The sequence below is a fragment of the Indicator indicator genome, chromosome 22 (assembly GCF_027791375.1).
Source record: "Indicator indicator isolate 239-I01 chromosome 22, UM_Iind_1.1, whole genome shotgun sequence".
NCBI lineage: Eukaryota > Metazoa > Chordata > Aves > Piciformes > Indicatoridae > Indicator > Indicator indicator.
This window is the reverse complement of record NC_072031.1, coordinates 13,935,003-13,956,133: the sequence shown is the minus strand read 5'-3', so window position 1 is coordinate 13,956,133 and position 21,131 is coordinate 13,935,003. Positions and strand designations below refer to the sequence as shown.

At 47.2% G+C, this 21,131-nt stretch overlaps 1 protein-coding gene across 1 annotated transcript in view; it reads left to right on the top strand.

The window, feature by feature from the left end:
* RNF216 (ring finger protein 216) overlaps positions 1-21,131 on the top strand; it is a 64,654-nt gene that overhangs the window by 35,690 nt on the left and 7,833 nt on the right. Inside the window, exons 13-14 of the mRNA XM_054391159.1 lie at positions 16,046-16,143; positions 18,636-18,858. Of these exons, the coding sequence (XP_054247134.1) occupies positions 16,046-16,143; positions 18,636-18,858 (321 nt within the window). The remainder of the gene's footprint in view (positions 1-16,045; positions 16,144-18,635; positions 18,859-21,131) is intronic.

Genomic DNA, 21,131 nt, shown 5'->3' with positions numbered 1-21,131 from the left:
TAAAATCCCTGTGCTCATAAAAAAGGTCTAAACTGAGATTATTTTTTTTAATAGCAGCACATCAGCACGTGTGAACCATGCAGTCAGGAGCTGCAGAGGAGGAGGAGGATCTAGTGAGGAGCATGGTGGATGTTGCAGGAAGTCAGTCTCCAAAGGGGAGAGCTGGAAAAAGAGGAGAGGAGAAGGACCTAGTGAGGAGCATGGTGGATGTTGCAGGAAGTCAGTCTCCAAAGGGGAGAGCTGGAAAAAGAGGAGGAGGAGGCTCTGTGTGGATGTAGCTCCGAACTCTGAGAGATCTGTAACATCCTTAGTGTGCCACAGTCAGGTGTGCCTACAAGGCCCTGGTAATTTGTAATGCTTATAAATATTGCTGTCTCCTTCCCAGAGAGAGGGGAATAAAGGAGATAAAAAAAGGCAGGATTAAGGAATGTTGGAACAGGGGAGTGTTTTATTCTGCATGGGCTGCGGAGTTACGACACCAGAGGGAGCAAGGGAGCCTGAAATAGTTGCTTTCAACAAAACCCAGCAGCAAATAATCACAGCCTTTACAAGAGGTAAATTAAAACCATCTCCAGCCTGGGACACATGCACAGCTCAGCATCTTTTCTCCATAAATATTTCCTGGCTGTTGATTCTCTGTAACCCTTTCAGAGCTCAGCAGTGAGCTGCCTTCTTGCTGCGTGCTTCTTGAGCATCTGCTGGGCAGAGGTTTTGACCTGTCCATAACTGAGCTCTGTTGGACTTTACTGGCCTGGAGAGGTCAAAAAGGGTTGGTATGAAACCAGTCTGGCCTTCCTGCATAGCATTGGGCAGCCTGGCATCCTTATGGAGTGGTTGTTAGTGCTGGAGCCGTAGATGGAGTCACTTCCTTAGCACATCTCATGTATTTCTGTAGCTAAACAGCAGTCAAACTTTGGAGGTTGGTCACCGTGTCGTCTTTCACCACATTTAATCATGGGGCTTGCTCAGCCTTTGAACACTCATCAGGAGCAGGCAAGTAGCTGGAAGTGTAGAGTTTTAACATTGGTGTTACTAAAGCTCAGCCTTAGGCAGGTAATGTTTTTCCCACCCTAACTCAGTGGCGTTGCAGCCTTGTCTGCACGGAGATACTATGAGGCATACACAGGGTTTTGCTCCAGAGAAGCTGAGAGCAAGCTGCCATAAGAGGGCTCCAGAGCCCTGTTCTTGAGTATGATCCTTTGTGGAGCAGTATTCCCTTTTTATTTTACCAGTGTGCCCAAGATGCTTTAGCAAAACCCTCTGACACTTGCTTGAAATAGATATATTTGAAATTTTTTTTTTCCTGGTATTGCTCAGACTCTGAACCTGCTCTCCTCCTTTTAAACCACTATGCATGCATACTGCAAACATACCTTATACTAATAAAACTTACTCCTTTTATTAGAAAAATTTGGCTTAGTAAGGCTCCTTGCCTTCCCCTGATGCAACTGAACCCCTGAAGAAGGAGCTGTGTCAGGCTGCAGGGAGATGAGACCTGAGAGCCCTGAGAGAGGCACTGTTCATCTGTATGCAGCGTGCTGCATGCCTGTCTGGTGATGAACACAATGAGACTCAGATGAGGTTTGGGGTAGGGGAGGGAGGTGTGTTGCCATGACAATACAAATTGCAATGGATGACTCTTCAGATAAAAGCAATGTGGGTTTCAGAGGAGGAAAAACAGTGGTGTGAAATAACAGCACTTGAAATAAGGTGTGAATTCTAGCTTCAAGTAGCTGTGGCTTGCTAGGAAAACATGGAGCTGTAGGTGTTCAGTTCTGGAAATCCTCTTCCCCTTGAGGTGTTGAGGGAGCATTAAGAATATGGTGCAGGAGCCAAGCATCCTATGAGTAAGTGTCCAGCAAGTTTTCCATGCAAATATTTGGACAGGCAGTAATGAGTTCCAGTAAGAGCTGGCTGCTGACTCGCCTGATGGCAGGAGATACTGGAGAGCAGGGCCTGTGCACTAATAGTGTGCTTGCAGTGCAGATACAGCTGCCAGTCTGGTACAGTCAGGCACAGTGCAGATGGCCAACTATTTATATTTCTGTTGTGCCTAGAGCAGATTCCTCTGTTACCACTGTCTGGGGGAAAGTAAATGTCCCCTGGAAGCCAGAAGCAGTAAAGATGTATTTACAGGAAAGATAGTGAAGTCCAACAGACCTAGTCCTGCTCCAGGGGCTTTTTAGGAATCTCCTCGATGATCCTGTTTTGGTGGAACTTTTCCAGTCCTGCTGTGAATGCAGTTAGAGGCTGGGCTTGTTTTCAAGCATGGCCAGTGTAAGATCTGTTCCTACTTTAATCTGGCACCTACCTGTATGCTTACCCCTTTTGTAACATCAAATCCAAAGATCACAGTAAACCAGGCCTTTTTTTTTTTTTTAACAATCATTGTCCCAGAGCTGTTCACAAGGAGAAACTAAACTTATCCAGCTGCCTTGTAATTCAAGATGTGTGGTGATTGCACTGGTGTCACAGCCTGTTGTGTCTTGTTGAGCACAAATAGAAATTCCTAGGAAGGATGGGATAATTAGAAGCAATTTAGTGATCCTTGTGACTGCATAAAAATAACAGGACTTAAGGATGAGTTATTTTTAGTGACCTCATGTCAAAAAAGAGTTGTGGGGAGTTGCATCAGAAAACAGTAAAATGAGGTACCTGCCTTTTTTTTTTTTTTTCCTTTTTTAATCTGAATCTGATGTGCTGGGGGTCTTGCTTCATGAAATAAATTGGCACTGGAAGTTGTTGTGGTAGCTAACACAGCCCATGGGCTTGCTTGGAAGGAACATCAGCATCAGATTGAGCAGTGGGAACCACAACTGACCAAACACTTAGTGGGTAGTGAAAGTCTGATTGACGAAGAGCATGGTTCAAACAGTACACCCAAAGGAACCTTACAGCTTGAAGCTGTCTGGTGTCTATCTGATTTGTATTTAATTTTGGTGGTTTGTTGTGTCTTGGGAAGGGTAACTTTTGGTGTTTTCCTGTCCTGGAGTGAGAATCTCCTGTAAGGATGTTTTTCAAGCTTGTTTTGAAAAGCTGCACATGCAAGGGAGGGGTTCCAGATTGTCACCCAAACCAAAAAGTGAAGGTTTTGTGGAGTTTGTTACAGCCAAGCCTCTGTGCTTCTGAGAAGTCAAGTAGTAGTGTTTATATCTGAAAAAAAGGGGAGAGGGCTGAGGGTCTCCAGTGCTGCTCACTCTGCCAGGCAGCATCTAAGCCTCCACAGGGCACCCAAGTGGAGGTGCTCAGCTGTGGGCTGTGTGCTAGCAAAGGCTGAGCTTATGTACCTGAGCAAGGGTAAAGGAAACTCAAGATAAATACTGGCAGTAGTCTTAGGTGCTCACTGCAGAGAGGTTGGACTGGTTGACCTTTTAAAGGTCCCTCTTGACCCATACCACTCTGTGATTCCAGAGGTTTCCCAGCCCAAGCTCAGGATACATCTCCTCAAATGCCGCCCAACTCTTCTTGCTGTCCCCATTTTTTAACTCTTCTTTTTTTGTTTCCCTCCCCTTTTTGTCTTTTAAAACAAGATGTCTGTCTGTGCTCCTCCAGTCTGGTCTCATTGCCCATGTGCATTCCTGACAGAAGCAGGAGAAAAAACCTTTTCATCCTCACTGGGGGACACCGGTGGCCTCTGGTGTTTCCGGAGTTTTGAGGAAGTCTCTGAAGTTCCTCCTCCTTGACTCCACTCCACAGAAATGTGACAGATGGCTCTTTTCCTTTTATGGCCAATAATGCTGGCTTCCCTTTGCAATAAAATCCTAGGTCAGAAGTGGAAGGGAGAAGTCAGGCAGGAGGAAGGGGCTGGCCTTACCAGCTCTGATTTGCAACATAGTAAATTCTAGGCTAAAATAAACCAAGTTACAACATCTACCCAGAAGTGCTGGATTTGTTTGCTTGAGGAGTGCCTTAGGTTTCCAGTCTGGTTGCTTAAGATAGCAATTAGGAATTGTGACTCTCCTTTAATTTCATGGGTGGAAGTTGATCTGGTCTAAACTCAGGTTTTCAGGTAGTCTGAGTTAAGCCTAGATAAGTCTGATTGAATCTAGACAAGCACAGAAGGACAATACCCAATTCCTGACAATCACCTTCAGTCCTTCATGCCAAGTGAAGTGTCCTGGCCTGTTATGGCTCAGAACGGTTTTCTTCCTGGATCCTAAGGAGTCATTTTCCAGAGTAGTTAATAGGGTCTTTGTGCCTGACACTTGGCACTGGCTTCCCTCATTAGCTGTGAACAGGTAATATCCCTCTGGGTGGTAATTGCCAATAGTGCTGGTAAGCCAAAAGCCAGCTTTTGTCTTTTGCCAATTATGTCTTTTACAAATTGCAAATGGTTTGATGAATTTGAACCTTAAAAGTATTTTTCTAATAAAGTGAATCTGTTGTTCCTTGCCAGAAAGTGCCTCATATCCTGTTTCAGGAGGTTAATGCAAATGGCTCCTTTGGCAATGGGTTAAACTGCTCCATTATTTAACTGGTACAGCTCATGTTTCTTCCCTGCAAAATCTGTTTGCAGCCACTTCAGTGTTGGTTCTTATTCAGCACTTGAGCTCTGAAATTAGGAAGGATTTAAAAAAAAATTAGGATCAGGGGAGTCTGTGGTGATGTTCTGGGACTGTCCACGAGCCTCCTTTGCTCCTAGGAGCTACTGACCTCAAGAAAATGGTTCCTTTATGAACTGCCTTGCTCTTTTCCTTTGGCAGACAGCTGAGAAAACACGTTCTTACCCTGGTCCAACTGGGTGTTATTTCCCTACTTGCACCTTTGAACAAATGAATTGGACATTGGACGTGAGGATGTGGCTTCATGCAACCATCTCAGTATGGTATGGTCCTGGTGTTTCATTCCATCTGCCCCTTGCAGTTGCAGGTCTACAGCTGGTGCTTTTCTTTTGGAGAAAGGTGTTTTGAAGATCTCCATTCCTCAGTGATGGACTGTAGGAAGGGCAGCAGGGTTTGCTGGCATGGAAAGCCTCTTCCCTGGGGTTGCTCAGTAGTCAGTAGGAGCTGAAGGCTTCCCCACGTGTTGGGGAAGCACTTTAGAAATGGTTTTGAGTAGCATCTGCAAATTCTGCTGTGTTTTAACGATGGTGTGTTTGTGACTACATGATTTTTTTTTTCCATCCTCTCCTTGTCTTTACAATAGAGATCCTGAGAAAATGAGAACAGAAATCTGAGAGCTGCTCTGGAGCTGGGGAAATGGGTGAAATCAACCCTGTTCCTAAATGCTTCACTTGTGATGCCAAAGCTATTGATTTAATCTTTGGGTATCCCACAGTCTGCATTTTTGTCTGTGGTTCATACCCCTCAAAGCATTGTACTTTAGTCCTTTTGGAGGAGCTGCATGTATAGCATGGCTTAATTAATCCACCTTTTGATAAGGTAACCCCAAAGCACCAGCCTTGATCCTCGCCTACGTTCCATCACAGCACTCCAGACTTGCAGTTCCTTTTGTTTTTTCCAGTGGCACCCCCCCAAGCCTTGGACAGCAGCAACATTCCTCAGTGCCCCAGGGTGGTAGGAGAGTTTTCTTCCTTCTAAACCAGCCAGGATTCCCCTCTCAAAACTGAACTGGTGTCAGTTTGTTTTGCCATTGTGGCTGGATCGAAGCAGGAGCAGCTGTTGCTGCTTGGGGATGAGTGCTGGGTCTCAAACAGATCCCTGGTTTGTGCTTTTGGGGGCTCTTGGCTTTTACAGAAAACCAGCTTGCAGCATCTCAGGTTAGCAGACAAGTCAGACCATGCAAGTAGTTGAACAGTGTGCTTAAAACTCGTGTGCTCTGCTGAAGCAGGGGCAGAAGAGGGGAGCTGCTCTTTGTGATCAGTGTTTGTAAGCATTACAGACAGGGACCTGCCTGCCATGGCATTTCACACCACCAAGGACTGCAGCACACTCTGCCCATCTCAGATCAGTTGTGATGGGCCAGCCCCTGCGTGATGCTGGAACCTCACAGACCTTTCAGAGTTTGAGGTGTTGGTTTCAATCTCGTTTTCCCTGCCTCTTTCCCAGTCTCACATCTGTGTGGAAGCCAGCCTGTCTGCTTGCACTGCCAGCTTCATTTCATTCAGAGAGGCTCCCCTTAGAACTGCTAACTCAGTTTGGCTTCGATGTCCACAGAGCTGAGATGGTTTTCATGGAATCATTTAGGTTGGCAAAGACTATGAAGATCATGGAGTCCAACCATACTTTCCTCTTACTCCAGAGTGTTTCCAAGCCCCACATTTTAGTATGATTACTAAAAAAAAAAAGTGAATTGAGAGGGATTGTATGACTTAAAATTAAATTACAGCTCGATTAGCTCTCCTAATTAGAAGGCAAACATGTGCTGTGTTAGCCTCGTTTGGCAGGATACTTTGCAGCACCACTCTTAGTAACTTGCCCATCCTCCCTCAGGAGATGAGGTGGCTGATCAGCTTTGGTCCAGATTAGACTGCTCTGGGGTAAGCAGGCACTGTGGGACGGCCTTGGATCTCTCTGTCCTCTCCGCCATGCGTCTTGCTAGGGCTGGTGGGTTTGCAGGGTGTGCTCTGGGCATTGCTCTGCTATTTCAAAAGCTCCAGGCTGGGCATGGTCCTGCCTGCAAAATACTCTTTGACACACTGCAGTGACCTGCAGGGATGTGACAGTGTGCACCCAGCAAGGGCAGGGACTGATGTTTTCCCCCATGGCAAGGTGCTGAGTAAGAAACTTTTGATCTCTGCAGCCTGTACTCCATGGCATTGGACATTGCTTGTCTCACTGCATCTCCTTTCCAGTGTCCCTCTGCTCCCTGCAGCTCTGGGGGGCACAGTGCAGCTGCTGAAGCTGTGGGACCAGACAGCCTTAGCAGGGCTGCAAAAGTTACCATTTTATTGCAGTTTAGAAGCTTCTTTGCCACTTCTGTAGTAAACACAAATCCAGGCCCAGGTGTTGCTGGGCTGGTGGGTGCTCTACAGGATGGAATGGGAATGTCATCTGAGGGCTCTGAAGGAGGAATCAGTGAGCCCCTGGCATAGCTCTTTCCCTGATTAGTTTTCAGTACTTTAATCTGCTTTAGTTTGGGAAATACTCATTTGCTTGATAGTTTTTTTTAATTATCATTATTATTTTGAACAGACTTCTAGAGCAATAAGGCCACAAAGTGATTTGAGGGATGGAAACACTCAGTGAGGATGGGCTGAGAGAGTTTGGGATATTCAACCTGGAGAAGAAAAGGCTCCAGGGAGACTTTGTGGTTTCTCAGTACCTCAAGGGGATCTGTAAACAAGAGAGGGACAATCTTTTTAGCAGGTCCTGTTGTGACAGGGCAAGGGGTGATGCTTGTATACACAGACATGATTTAGGCTCGGATATAAGGAAGAAATTCTTTACACTGAGGGTGGTGAGATGCTGGCCCAGTTCCTCTGGCAGATGGTAGATGCCCCCCCATCCTTGGAACCTTTCCAGATCAGGTTGGTTGGGACTCTGAGCAAACTGCTCTACTTGAAGATCTCTGCTGACTGGGGAAGGGAAGTTTGTGTGGAAACAATGACCTTTAACGGTTCCCTCCAGCCCAAACCATTCTATCATCTGAACAGCTTTTGTGGTGTGGGAGGAAATCCAGAGCATGTCTGCAGTGGAGTGTAGGGTGTGACTCTTCCATCACATTGCACTTTTTGGTGGTTTGGGCTTTTTGAAACCTGCTGCAGTGCATTTTTCTCCCTGGGAGGTTTCAGCAAGCTGCCGGCACAGGCCATCAGCTTTGGTTTTGCCACCAGCTTATTTTGGAGTAGCAAATGAGCTGCAGATGACTCAGTGTCCCACTGGGGAATTTGGAAGATGGAGGTTAGCAGTTCAGAGAGCCATTTCCAGTTTATCTGCTGTAAATACTATCCCTATAAATATTGCAGTCACAGAGCTGGCTGCTGTAGCTCTTGTGCTTGGTTCAAGGCTGCAAAGCTGTCCTCTCACTGTCTGCACAGAGCTCTTGTGGGGAGCTGCAGGTAGAATAATTCATGAATTCACAGAATGATTTAGGTTGAAGAGACCTTAAAGATCATCTAATTCCATCCCCCCCTACCATGGGCATGGACACCTTCCACTAGATCAGGTTGCTCATGGCTTCATCCAACCTTGAATACCTCCAGGGAGGGGGCATTCATGACCTCCCTAAATCTGAACTTCTGAGATTTCAAGGAGGCCAGGTAGCATTTTGCCTTCTTTGTTCTTTATCCTTGCTAGTTCCCCACCATTTTGTATTTATTGTTGGTTTACTGTGACCAGTTTAAAGCTAGGAGCACCACCTTACTTCGGAGTTTTCCCCTAATTTTTGTTTAATTTCCTTGTCAAAGCAAGCTGTACTCGCCCAGTTTCTGAGGGTGTATTTGTACCTAGAGCAAAGCTCTTCACCAGCATAGCTGCTTCACTTGGTTCACCTCTTCTCAATCTTTGCTGGTGGTGGTGTGAGCTGGAGTGTTTAACTTCTGCTGTAGGTAAAGGAAACAGTAAAAAAGGCTCTAGACAGGAAGTGAAGTGTTAGTGCTGCTGAACTGCCATGGAAGTTGCCATAGTACAGAGATTCACTAACCATGGTTGTAGGTGTGTTACATAAACCTGAATCTCTACACAACTGTGGATGGAGCAGAGAGGACATCTGTAGCTGAGTTCTTCCTAGTACAATAAAATCTGTGAGACAGTAGGGGGAGAGAGAACCACAAGAAAAATAGGGCAGGTCTGGAGGAGGCTTCCTCCAGTTCCTGTCACCAAAAGCCCTGGGTTTATAGATTTGTCTGGGGTGGGGAGATTTGTTTATCTTGTGGTGGTGTAAGAGGGAAGTTTCAAAATTAACTTCAGTAATTGTTCCTCCTCTCAGCCTTACAATGCACCATTAGCAGATACCTCTGCAAATAAGATACCTTACTTTTGTTCCACCTTAACCTTCTTAAGGCTATTGGGTGCAGCCTCTTGAGTGACCTTCTGAAGTCATCCTTTAAAAATCAGATTGTCTTGAAATTTAAATCTGTTCTTTTTCTAAGGTTCCCATTGTTTCCACCAGTTCCACAGTTACTGCCACTGTTGTTTAGCCCTGCTAGATGTCCTCCAGCTATCAGGATCAGCATCTTCCCTTTTGTGTGAGACTGTGTGGAGGATTAGATCTCCTCTGCTGAATGGGGTAAGGCAATCTGCACTGAGGGGAGAGGCAAGATGGTCAGCTGCTGAGTGCTTTGAACTACTCTGCCCTCATTTGGTTATTGATGTTGGCTGAGAAGGCACAGATCTGTTATCTGCAACCAGTCCTGCAGATCCAGAAACTGTGCGGAGCAGCTACAGATGGGTTTCCTGTATCATGTGCTCTTAACTTTCTGCACTGGGAAGGAGCAGTCTTTAACCTTTATAAAATGACCAAACAATAGTACTGCAGGCTGGCTCAGGTTGGTGAGTGACCACCTCTGGGTAGGCCACAAAGCAAATCCATCCAGGCCATGCCTAAGCTTCCTGGTGTGCTGAGCTGCAGAGCTGCTCTGTGTGGCATCAGCCTGCTCAGCTTCTGAAAAATGTTATTTCATGAGGCTTTCTCAGTCTGGGAGAAGGGATCCTGATGTGATGATTGTGTGGTGCAAATATTCCAGTGCTCATTGATGCAGCTGACCTGCAGCTTTTCGTATATTCCTCACTTCTCTTGAGCTTGAGAGGAAGAAGCTGCAAAACAAAATTCCTTTTCAAAATAGCCCAAATAAAGAAGTTCTTTAAAGTCTTGTACAAGTTCAAATTGGAGCATGATCCCCTTCAGTGAAAGGGCTGCTTCTCCTGCTCTAATTACAGTAAGTGAGCATGAGATCAGCAAATGATTTCCACTTCTGACCAGCTGCAGGGTGATGTTGGTGCTGAGCAGCACTTCTTGTGGGAAGCTGCAGATACTTTGGCTCTGTAGGTCTCTAACCACTGCACCCAAACCAACAGCTGATCCTAGCCTTCTGAAACCAAGCTGTGGGAAGAAATAAAGCTTGCTTTGGTTTGGTGTACATGTTCCAAGAACTTGAGTTACAGATATAAGGTAGTCCTGCTGAGCTAGGCAAGTGTGGAGTGGGATTTACCGTTTTTCTGGTTCTATCACAAATGACCCCAACCTCTGTTGGGACCAGCCTGCCAGTGTGTTTCTGGAAGCAAAAAGGCTTTCCATATCCCATAGAATCATAGAATGGTTTGGGTTGGAAGAGATCTTTAATGGTCATCAGTGAGCAGGGGCATCTTCAACTAGATCTGGTTTCTCACAGCCCTGTCTGACCTGACCTGGAATGTTTCAGGGATGGGACATATACCAGTGCCTTAAAAAAGGGGAGGGAACACCATATGCTCATGTTTAACATGAACATGCAAAACAGGAGGTGGTGTTTGAGGTCTTTGTTTTTAGTAATGGGGTTTAATGGCTGCCTGTAAGAGCTTTGAGCAGCCCTCCTGGTGGGTGTTGGATGGAAATCTGGATTTTCCTTATCCACCTTTTAACTCTCCATCACTCTTGGGTCTCTGCTTGCACCCTGGCACATTCTTACAGCCTAGTCTTAACGATTGTGCCTTTGCTTTATGTCTTCCTGGAGCCACTCCTCTCCCAGAATAAATCACATCCTTGGTATCAAGAGGGAACATTTTTTTTTTTTTCCCCTGGCCTTCTGTCTCCTCCTTTCCATCCCAGAGCTGTGGCGTGGCTGACAACCGCTGAGCGGCAGCGCTGCCTGGGCAACAGCCTTGCTCAGGGACCCTCCACTGGCTCTCCTGGGGGAAGCAGCAAACCCAGCCCGCACCCATGTCCTCCCAGCCCTTTCCTCCTTCACCCTTTGCCCGTTCAAAGCACAGCATTCATTTCTGCACACCCTGTGGATTTTGGATGTTTGGGGTTGGTTCCTGCTGCACATCTTGCCTGTTGCATGTGGTGAGACTGGAGAGCTGCTGCAGTGGAACATACTAGAGGGAGAGCTCTATACTGGGCAGGATGTATGGAGCTGAGGGCCCTCTTCCCTGTGCTGGATGTTGGTACATCTCTAAAGAGGGGTCTCTCACCAAAATGGGTTGTCTTGGGTTGGGTTTATAGCCTCTTTATCCTGGCTTAACATACAGGAAATCCCAGAAACAGCCTTGAAGGAGTTTGCTTATGAGAGCTTATCCATGCTTAAAGGTTGTATTCATTTAGCTACTTCTGCATCCATTTTTAGTTAAGGTCAGTGCAGCTTTATGGACATTGGAGACTTTGTGGGGAGGGAGACTGTGTGGTTCTTTGTTTTCCCATTAACTCATCTGGTTGGGAATTGCAGCCCTTTAATTAAAGCAGCACAGTTCAGGCTGGCCCTGAGGTGCTATTCTGAGATTGTTGCATTCACATCTGCTTTGGGGTGAAACTTGGCCTGTTGGAGCTCAGCCTGTGCTATTGTGTGTCTGAAAGCAGGAAGAAGCAGGGAATCAATCACTGGGGCTCCATCTCGGAGGGTGTTTTACCTCCCTCTCACTCCTAGCAGGGAGGACAGCAGCCAAGTATTTCTCCCAACTAATGATAGAACAAGAGAAAAGGGCCTCAGGCTGCACCAGGAGAGGTTTAGGCTGGGCATTAGGAAAAAATATCTCACTGAAAATCTTGTTGCCATCCCTAGATGTGTTTAAAGCAGTGCTTGGTGGTGGACTTGGTAGAGTAGGGTTAATGGTTGGGTGATCTTGAAGGTCTTTTCCAACCTAAATGATTCTATGAATGCCCCCTGTGTGGAATTGGCACAATCCACTGGAGTGTGCAGCTCGCCCTTCCCGGGGGGACACACAGCACAACGGTGAATGGCTTTAATTAACCAGCATATGGAGAGCTCAGGAAAACTCTGGACTCTACTCAGAGCCACCACAGAGAGCTGGAGGACAGTGATGACAGCCTAGTCCACAGCCTGTTGTTGCTATAAGTTGAGCTTCCCCTCCCCTTTGCATTTTGCTCAGCCAGTAAATGGCTTCTTGTAACCTCCTACAGAAGAAGGGGTGCGCAGGAATGCTGTGGGCAGTCAGTCCCTGATCTGTGTCTATCATCTGATATTGTTGTCCATGTGGCATTTGTTTGGGTTGAAACCAGAAAAGTTGGTGCATCTGGGTTACTAGCAGTGTGCATAACAGCCTGCCTGTTGCCAAAAGGATAAGGAGACTGGCAGGGAGAAGCTGAATACTTGTTTGGGTTTGGAGGTTTTTTTCATCCCTGATACATGGGCTGGACTTTGGAGAGTTATTTTTAGTAGATAGTGGGGAGGACAAAAACACTAGGCCACACTTCAAAACTGCAGCATCCAGTGCAAGCAGCAGTAGAAGTGCTAAGGAAGGTGGTAGGCTTGCATAAAACCCTCCCCTCTTCCTTCATGAGGTGCTGGGACAATGAACAAGGACGTTTAAGGGTTGTGGTGCCCATGCTAAAAGCAAAGCGGCTGCCCCTGAGCACAGAAAGCTGCACATCCGCACGGCTGACCCTGGGAACAAAGGATCCTCCTGAACCCAAACATGTTTGTGTTAATCCTGGCTGCTTCCTGGCTGCCAGTGAGAGGAAGCAAAGCCACTACCTCCAACAGATGTACAGTGAGGAGATTACAGTGTGTGATTAAACACCCTCTCCATCACATCCTCCTCTCTGCTGGCCTGGCCCAGGGCATTAATGGACTGTCCCAGGCTGTCTGCCAAGCTCGGGCAGATGTAACAGGCAGCAGATACTTAATCTCCTGCATCCATGCTGGGTTTGGAGCAGTTTGCTAATGCCAAGGCTCCTGCAAACATGCCGACCCTTGCACCAAAAGTGTGAGCTGTGTAAGCTTGTAGCTGCCTGAGAAGCAGGCTGGGGAAAGCTTTGCAGGAGAAGAACATGGAACCCACACCATCCAGAAATGATGGATTTAGCTGAAAAATGCTTCCCCCTATCAGGTACCCTGACCTGAATAGGTCAGAGTTTACTAATAGAGAAGGTGCTGAAGAAGTTGGGCAGGGTCATTATTTTGGTGGACCCACTTGCTTTTTCCCTGCTGCACTTGGAGAAAATTTCAGGGGTGAGAATGGTTCACTCCTCTTCCTGTGGGTTTAGGCACTGTCTTAGTGCCAAGTAAGATCATCTAGGCTGGATGCAAAAAATCAGCTGTCCTATTGTGTGTTTAGGTTAATTAACATGGTAATGGCAGAGTGTGCTTCTTTATCAAACAAAAAGCTGTTTCTAAAAAGAAGAGGACCCCCTGTGGAAATGGTAGAGATCAGAATTGTCATCACATGAGATGAACAAAACTCTCACCAGTTGGATTTCACTGAGAATAAAAAGAAGTCTCTTTTCTGGGGTGAGAGCTGTGAGCTCAGTGACAGCCCTGGAGCAGCTGCCTTTGTCTGAACCCGTGGCCTTTCTCCCTGCTTTTGTGTGAGGCTGTCCAGCACAGGTTCTTGCAACTGCCAACAATGTGTCATTGTCTTGGGCAGAACAAGGGGAGAAGTCATGTTGGGTTCTGCTGGTGGTATGTGTATTGTCCATTTTTCTCTTGCCTCTGTTTTGGAGAGGACATGGCTTGGTCAGAGGCAGCACCAGGTGACACCTGAAGTTAAAAAGCTGTGGGAACATCTCCTTCCCAGGGTCCATTGGTGTGTTTGCAGCAACCTGAGGCCAGCATATCTTGGGAGAGATCCCAGAAACATGCAGAGTGTGGAAATATGGATGCCTCACAGCATCCCAGTGCTATTGCTACGCCTCTTCCCTTTCTCCTTGCCTGCACAGAAATCACTTCTTGAGTGTAGGAGAAAACTGTTTGGCAAGTCTCAGGAGCCTTGGCTCAAGGGAGAGCATTGTTTCTGATCAGCTCCTGCAAGGATGGCACAAGCAAAAGGCAAAGGGAATCACAGAATCATAGACTTGTTAGGGTTGGAAAGGACCTCAAGGATCATCCAAGGATCATCCCCCTGCCATGGGCAGGGACACCTCACACCAGATCACGTTGTCCAGAGCCGCATCCAGCCTGGCCTTAAAAACCTCCAGGGACGAGGCTTCCAACACCTCCCTGAGCAACCTGTTCCAGTGTCTCACCACCGTCATGGTGTAAAACTTCTTCCTAACATCCAGTCTGCATCTACCCACTTCTAGTTTTGACTTGGTGTGAAAGTCCAAGCAGCACCATCTGCTTCAGAAGGGCATCAGTTTGGATTCAGCAGTGAAGGAGACTCCTGGAGTTAAGTAATTGGGAATAGTAGGCTCCTGGCTCGAAACTGTGCCAGCCCTTCTGGCAGAAAGCTGTTAGATCTTTGGTGCTGGCATGTGAAAGTGGGTCTGTGTAGCAGGGTTTCAAGGACTGTTTTTTAACTCTTGATGTATTTAAACAACAACAAAAAATCGACCTATAGCACATTTGGTCTTGGACTGGCACATGAGAGGGTTTGGAGAATAAAGGGGGTGTGAGTCCTGGTGGAGGCACATGAATGGTTCCAAATCTGATCCTGCTGTGTTGATAACAGCCAGCTGTGGCCTGCCAACAAATGCACACAAAATGGTGCCTGTTTTAACAGCTTCAGCAGGAAAACACGGGGTATGAGGAGTGATTCATGAGGATCAATAGAACCAAGGCATTTAGTGCTCCTTAAAACTGGTGTCTGCCTGCCAAAGGCTGCATTTGCGAGGTGAGTGATCACCAAATCTTCTGCTGAGCTTTTGGGAGGCAGTCACACACTTGGCTCTCCTTGTACTGCAACCCTTAGCCTGTAGTCTGCAAACATGTCCAGCTCCCCAGCCAGGCTGTGGAGCCTTTCATTCTCCAGATGAAAGCACCAAGCTGTTACGCAGCTCCCGGGGAGCGCAAATACAAACAAGTCTACGTTTTGTACCCCCCTCCCAGGCCTGACTTCCATGGAAGCTTTGCTCTTCATCCTGTTTGATTCGTGATCAAAAGAGCCTTGCTGCCTACGTGTGTCTTTAAGCAGCTGCTTCTATCATATCTCATCCAAACCTCCAAGTTCTTCATTAGAATAAAATGAAGCAATGCAATCAAATAAGCTCTCTCTCTGCAGTCGCCACCTTTCACTAAGGGTCTGACCAGAGCTGGGCAGAGCTCTTCTAGGACCTTCTTTGGCATGGAGGGGAAAAGGATGCCTGACAGCCTGCATGGGTTTTCCTGCCAGTTGGAGAAAGTTGGATGTAAAAGCCTGAGCCCCAGCCATCCTGGAGATGAAACAGTTGGATTGTGAAATGTGTACTTTTTTTTCCAAGTTTAATCTGGATGGGTTTTAATCTTCTTCAATTTAAAGGAAAATCTTTTGTTTTGCCCAAAACAAAATTATGTTTTCTTTGGCCAGCCAACCAAAAAAAAAAAAAAAGAAATCAGCTCTATCCCCACTGTTAGTCCCTGTTGCCCTGCCAATAGTGCCTCCACAGCTCTCCAGCTCCACACAGCTCTACCAGTCCCAGATTAGAGCCTTGTTGCTCAAGAGTTTACGAGAATAGGAGAGTTCAGCCTTTTGCTCTAAGTTTAGTTCAGCTCTTCTGGCTAACTTCATAAATATTTGCTCATATTCCACTTCTATGGACACTTGTCCACATCCTGCCTTTTTAAGCTGTTTACTCACATAAACTGCTTTAATTTTATTTTGTGAGGTTTTGCAAATCATAATGTGGATTTGCTTGCACCTGAAGTGAAGCAGGTTTTGATGCAGTTGCAAGTTTTCCTATTGCCTGCTGAACTAGAAGCCCTTTATGTGAAGGTGAAGGATTTTGGTCAGGAAACAGATGAGCTTGATGTCCTTTAGCCCCACATTTTCATCTTTGTAGTCTCCTCTGCTAAGCAACTGGTGAACCTGGTAGCTGTTTCATGAGTTTCAGGTGAACTAGGATTTTGTGGACTCATTTTGTGCCTGGTTTCTTTCTGCCTTGGCAGAACCCCTGCCTCCCATTATTTGATAGACCTATTCTGGTGTCTGGTGGAAGACTGAATTGCAGACTCGCCCTGTTCTCATCTGACGACCTGCAGAGTGGTTGGGGAAGAGATGGGAGGTTTTTCCAGTTCCTAATGGTGTGAGTGGTGTGCTGGATCTTCCCTTCCCTCAATGCTTGTTACTCTCCTCAGGAAACGTGTCGGAAGTGCCAGGGGCTGTGGAAGGAGCACATGAACCTCACCTGTGAGCAGCTGGCTGAGAAGGATGACATCAAGTACAGGACATCCATGTAAGTAAGCTCCACAACTTAGGCTAAAATGGGGAGATGGATGAGCTGGTAACAGCAATACACTCTGCTGTGGAGGGGGTGAGAAAGCCCTCTGCTCTTGTGAATAGTAGAGGCCCTAAAGTTTTCCTGGGTGTCACTATTCCATCAGGGAGGTCTTAGGGCTGTCTAAGCTGATGAGGGGTCAGAAGGCTCCCAGGATGGGATTTCTTTCTGAGAAAGATAGTTGGCAGTGGATCCAGCTGGTAATTGGAGAACGTGGGAGAGCTGTCACCAGACCAGCCTGTTCCTCTGGCTAGCCCAGTGTCTCACAGGCTGGCACCTGGTCCTTCTCAGAGGTGAGAAACCTCCATTAGCATTGCTTTGTGGGGAAGAAGGGAGGTGTTACACAGAAGCGAAGTGGTGTATTGAATCACAGCAAGTCATTCCTGCCCTTTGAAAATCCAGAGTGGAGACCATGGGTGGTTTGCTCAGCTACTGCTTTCTGCCTTCGTGGAAGGGGATGTTTTCTTCCAGAAGCTTGTCTGTTTCTAACTGGTTTGCAGGAGTGGCCACAGAATGGAGTCATATTTTGAAATCCACAGGTGTAAATCCCCAGTGTTTCCCTCAAACCCTTTTGAAGTTTGATATCTCCCATTGCTACAGTAAATGACAAAATCCTCTGTCTTTAGAAAATAAGAGAAGGTTCATCCTTGGAGCTGCACATCTGGTGCAGCCAAATGGGACTTGCCTGTATTGCCCAATCCTTTCCCCTCTGATTTAGAGTCTGTCTGGCATGAGGAGAGGCTGGAAAGCTCCACACTGTGAGGCTGAGTGACTGTTGCTTGCTCATCCCACAGTCCCTAATTCAAAACAAAATCCTCATAATTTGATAGGACATTTTTTTCTCTGCCACTCCTTTCCCTGTAGGAAAGAGGGGTGAGAGGGAGGAGGAATGAGTTGCCACATCCCTAATAAGGGGAAAAGTATGAGTTTCAAAACCTCTAGCAGAACATTGCTGTGGGTAGATGAGTCCAACTGCCTGATACAATAAAAGCTTCCTTTTGAAGGCCAGTGTAAGGAAAGGGAAGCACAGCTGGAGTTCAGGCCAAACTTCCTGCCTTGCTCAAAGTTTCCAAAAAAAAAAATCTGCAGCACCAGCATCCTGTTGGGTAGTGGAGGGAAGGGCAGCTGCAGCTCAGAGGAAAGTCATTCTCAAGTTGGGTTTTTTTAATCTCTATTCTTAGCCTATCTCCAAACGGCAGAGTGCAGGTCACACCAGGTATAACTGTATGGGAGCTCTGGGTAGCTGCAAAGCAGCTGAAGTCTCCACCCCACTATCCATTCCCTGCTCCTCTGGTTGTGCTGACAAAGTGGTTTGCAGGGCCATGCTGCAGCCTGGTTTGCTGCTGTGATCCTCCTTGAAAACACTTCCCTGTCATCTCCCAAACATATGTTGGCTTTGCAGGTCCACTAAAGCAGTTGGGTGGAGATGCCTGGCGAAGGAAGATGGTTCCCCACTGCCAGAGGCCTGTGCTTCCCTCAATGAAAAACAGTCTCTTTACTCTTTTGTCATCAAATTTCACTTCTAGCTTGTGAATTAAACTGTAATGTGATCTTCAGTGGTCAGCAAACTGGCCCTTAGGATGCCAGCTTGTATCCTTAAGGCTTTTAATTAAGTGACAGTGGCTTTCTTCAGTTTCTGTGCCAAAATAGCACTGCCACGAGCTGAGCCTTTGCACTGGAGCGTGTCGCTGCCAGGATGTCCCTTGGGCAATCAGGACTGTGCTTTGTCCTGGATTCCCATTTCTGCTCCTTCAGAGTAAAACCCATCTCCTGAACCTAGAGCAATAACCTCTGAAAAGTGCAGGTAGGAAATCTTGAGAAGGGGGAAAGGACAGTCTCTGTGGGGAAAGATGTCATTAGTTTTCAGTTCCTGCTTTAAGTTTAACACAAACCAAATAAATCTGGAGCGTTGGGGGGGGAAAAAAGGAAAAAGAAAAGGAAAAAAAAAAAAAGAAAGGAAAAAAATACACCACCACAGTTGTGGCAGCTTTGTAGCTGGAGCAAAAGGCAAACATAAAACTAGAAAGCAGATGACAGCCAGGGGTTTGCTTTTCCTGAACTTTATCTCCTGGGCTGTATTTCTCCACAGCCAAGTCAAGCATCCGCGCACCCTTTGGCCCCTTAACTTACAGCTTGAATTCTTCCCAAGCCAGAGCCTGGTGCTGCAGTGGTTTTGGCTGACGTGGAAACCAGGATCGGGGCTGCAGCATGCAGCCAGTGATTGACTTTCTTTCACTTAATTTGTTCTTGAGTTGTCATGGGTTGCCTCCAAGTGGAGCTGAGCCCAGACCTCCTTGGAACAGCAGTGGGCCGCTGGGATGGCGTAGGAGGGAAGAGGTGGGGGAAAGGTACGGTGGAGAGCAGGGTTTAAAGCACCACTGGGATAGCATAGTTACCCCAGGGTGGTGACTGCAGACACTTCTCTAATCCTTCTTCTTCTTGCCTTGCAGAGAGGAAAAAATGACAGCTGCTCGGATTAGAAAGTGCCACAAGTGTGGGACTGGCCTCATTAAGTCGGAGGGGTGCAACCGCATGTCCTGCCGCTGCGGCGCTCAGATGTGCTACCTCTGCCGGGCTGCCATCAACGGCTACGACCACTTCTGCCAGCACCCTCGCTCGCCCGGGGCTCCCTGCCAGGACTGTGCCAAGTGCTCTCTCTGGACAGATCCCACAGTAAGTAGTGAAGGACTTCTGTGAATCATTCACACCCTGATTTCAATTCCCCTCCAATGCCAGCGCCTTCCATCAGAGGAAGACGTCTGGGTTCAAGCAGCACTACTGTTTCCTTTCCCAAGGCAGCTAAAATACACTGGAAACCTACATCAACACACAGTCACATCTGACCACAACTTGGAAGGAGCTAGTGTTGCTTGAGGGAAAACCAGCTCCTGTTAAAGGGCTGTGACTGGAAGTACTCAGAGCCATGTTCTGGGGAGTGGGGCTTGTGGAAAGAGCTGGTGGGGAGTGTGTGCTGGCACCGAGCACCATAGCAGGCATTGGGATTTTTGGGACTCCTTCCTAGTTTTGCAGCTGAGATGTTGTTTGGTATGGCTTTGCATCAGGAGGCCAGGGGAGCTGTCTCTATTTGGTGCCCAGATCATCCAGCTGCTAAGGGGGATCCACTGAGAAAACTGCCCCCAAGCCAGCAGACCCAAGTTATAGCTGGGGCCATGCTCACAGCTGTTGTCAACAGCTGCAGACAGAGCGCTGAAGTATGGGCTGAGTTGTAAGGGAAGAAGTAGTAACTTAATACAGCTTGTAGCTGTGACAAGCATGGGAAAACTGAGTGCAGCATCTCTGTAAATAGAGGTCTTCAACAGCAGAAATCCAGGAGGAGCGTAGGGAGGAGCAGGAGTTGAATTTCCTGATTTCAGCCAAACAGCAGAGCAAACATGAATGCGGATCTGCCTTCCCAGGGCTTATCTGAGCTCCATTTGTCCCAGCACTACTTTGTCTCAGCTACTGTGTCTTGCCAGAAAGCTACCAGTCTCTTTCCCCAGGGATATTCACTATCCTGTGCTTGTATGGAGTCTAGGAAAAGACACTCAAAATTCTCCCTGCTGCCTGCAGGCTCTTGGGGATCTCTCAGCAGTGTCCCAACCAGCATAAACTTCCTAGTCCTCTGCCTGCCTTTATTCCCTGCGTTATCCTATGGATGTGAGGTGTTAAACTAAACACAGACATCTCCTCCTAAGCACCCCCTGTAGGGTTTCCAACACCTGGTTTTGTGCTCCCTGGATTCCCATCCCACTCCTCCCCCTTTTCCACCAGGATGCAGCAATTCAGGGTTCAGCAGCGCTGGTGTCTTTTGTTCCCATCAGGCTGCTGATTGTGCTGGGGGATGGCATTTGTTCAGAGCCAGAGAAAACATGAGGCCTCTCTAAAAGCTCGTGCTGTACTTGGAAATAAATAAATAAGCAGCACAAAGAGGGCACTGTCACCAGGCCCTTTCCAGCTCTCTAATTAACCAGTGTTGTGGCAAAGGAAAATTTCCCACCATCAGCAAAGAGCTGGCACTGCATGCTCTGGGAGGTTTTTTTGGTGGGGTTTGTTTGTTGGATGATGGAGCAGTTATGGGGTGGGGAGGTGAAGTTGGGTGACTGTCCCCACTGCAGTGCAGAAAATAACATGGAAATCAACTGTTGGCTTCTAAGGTTAAAGTGAACTGTGACCTGTGAGCATTGTCCCACTCAGGAAGGCTAACACAGTCCCACTCTGGTGATCTGCACTCTTGTGTGGGACGTGTAAACAAGAGTTAACATGGAAGGTGTGAAGAAGGGAAACAAATCTGTCCCTTGATGTGGTGATAGGAAAGAGCAAAAGGCTGTTGGGTCAGTAGTGTCATGTCCTTTGTCAGGGACAATGTCTGTCCAAAGGGATGCCCCATCCTGGTTCTGCTGGCTGCTGCATTGGCATCTTCTTGTGTGTTTTTCAACTGCTGTTCCTTCTCTTAGCTGAATTTCTTCTATTCTGTTGAAGTCAGTAGGTAGCTGATGCTGTGCATATAGGAAGAGAGTGTCTGCTGTGGGCTTGCACGTGCCTGCAGCCATGCTCTGTGTGTGTGCAAGTAGAGAGAAGACAAGACTGGGTCTTACCACCCATGGAATTTGCATCCTGTTGCTTAGGAACTGCCACCCCTTGCCCTGGATTGGGCTCTGCTGCAAAAGGGGAAGGGCACATGGATGGCACCAAAGCCTGGCTTCCAGAGGGCGACATGATGGAATTTTTTGTTCTGATTTCTGGATATACTCATGGGCACACCTTAACTTAGAACCATCTTCGAAGCAGAGCAGGGACACTGTGACACTACCATGGACTTGGTCATTTGTGTTTCGTGGATGTAGACTTCAGCTTTCTGACAGCCTGGGATATTTCACACCTGTGTGAGGGTCCTGGTTTGGGTCTAAGTCCCTGTTTTTTACAGCAAAACTCAGGTTTATTTGAGA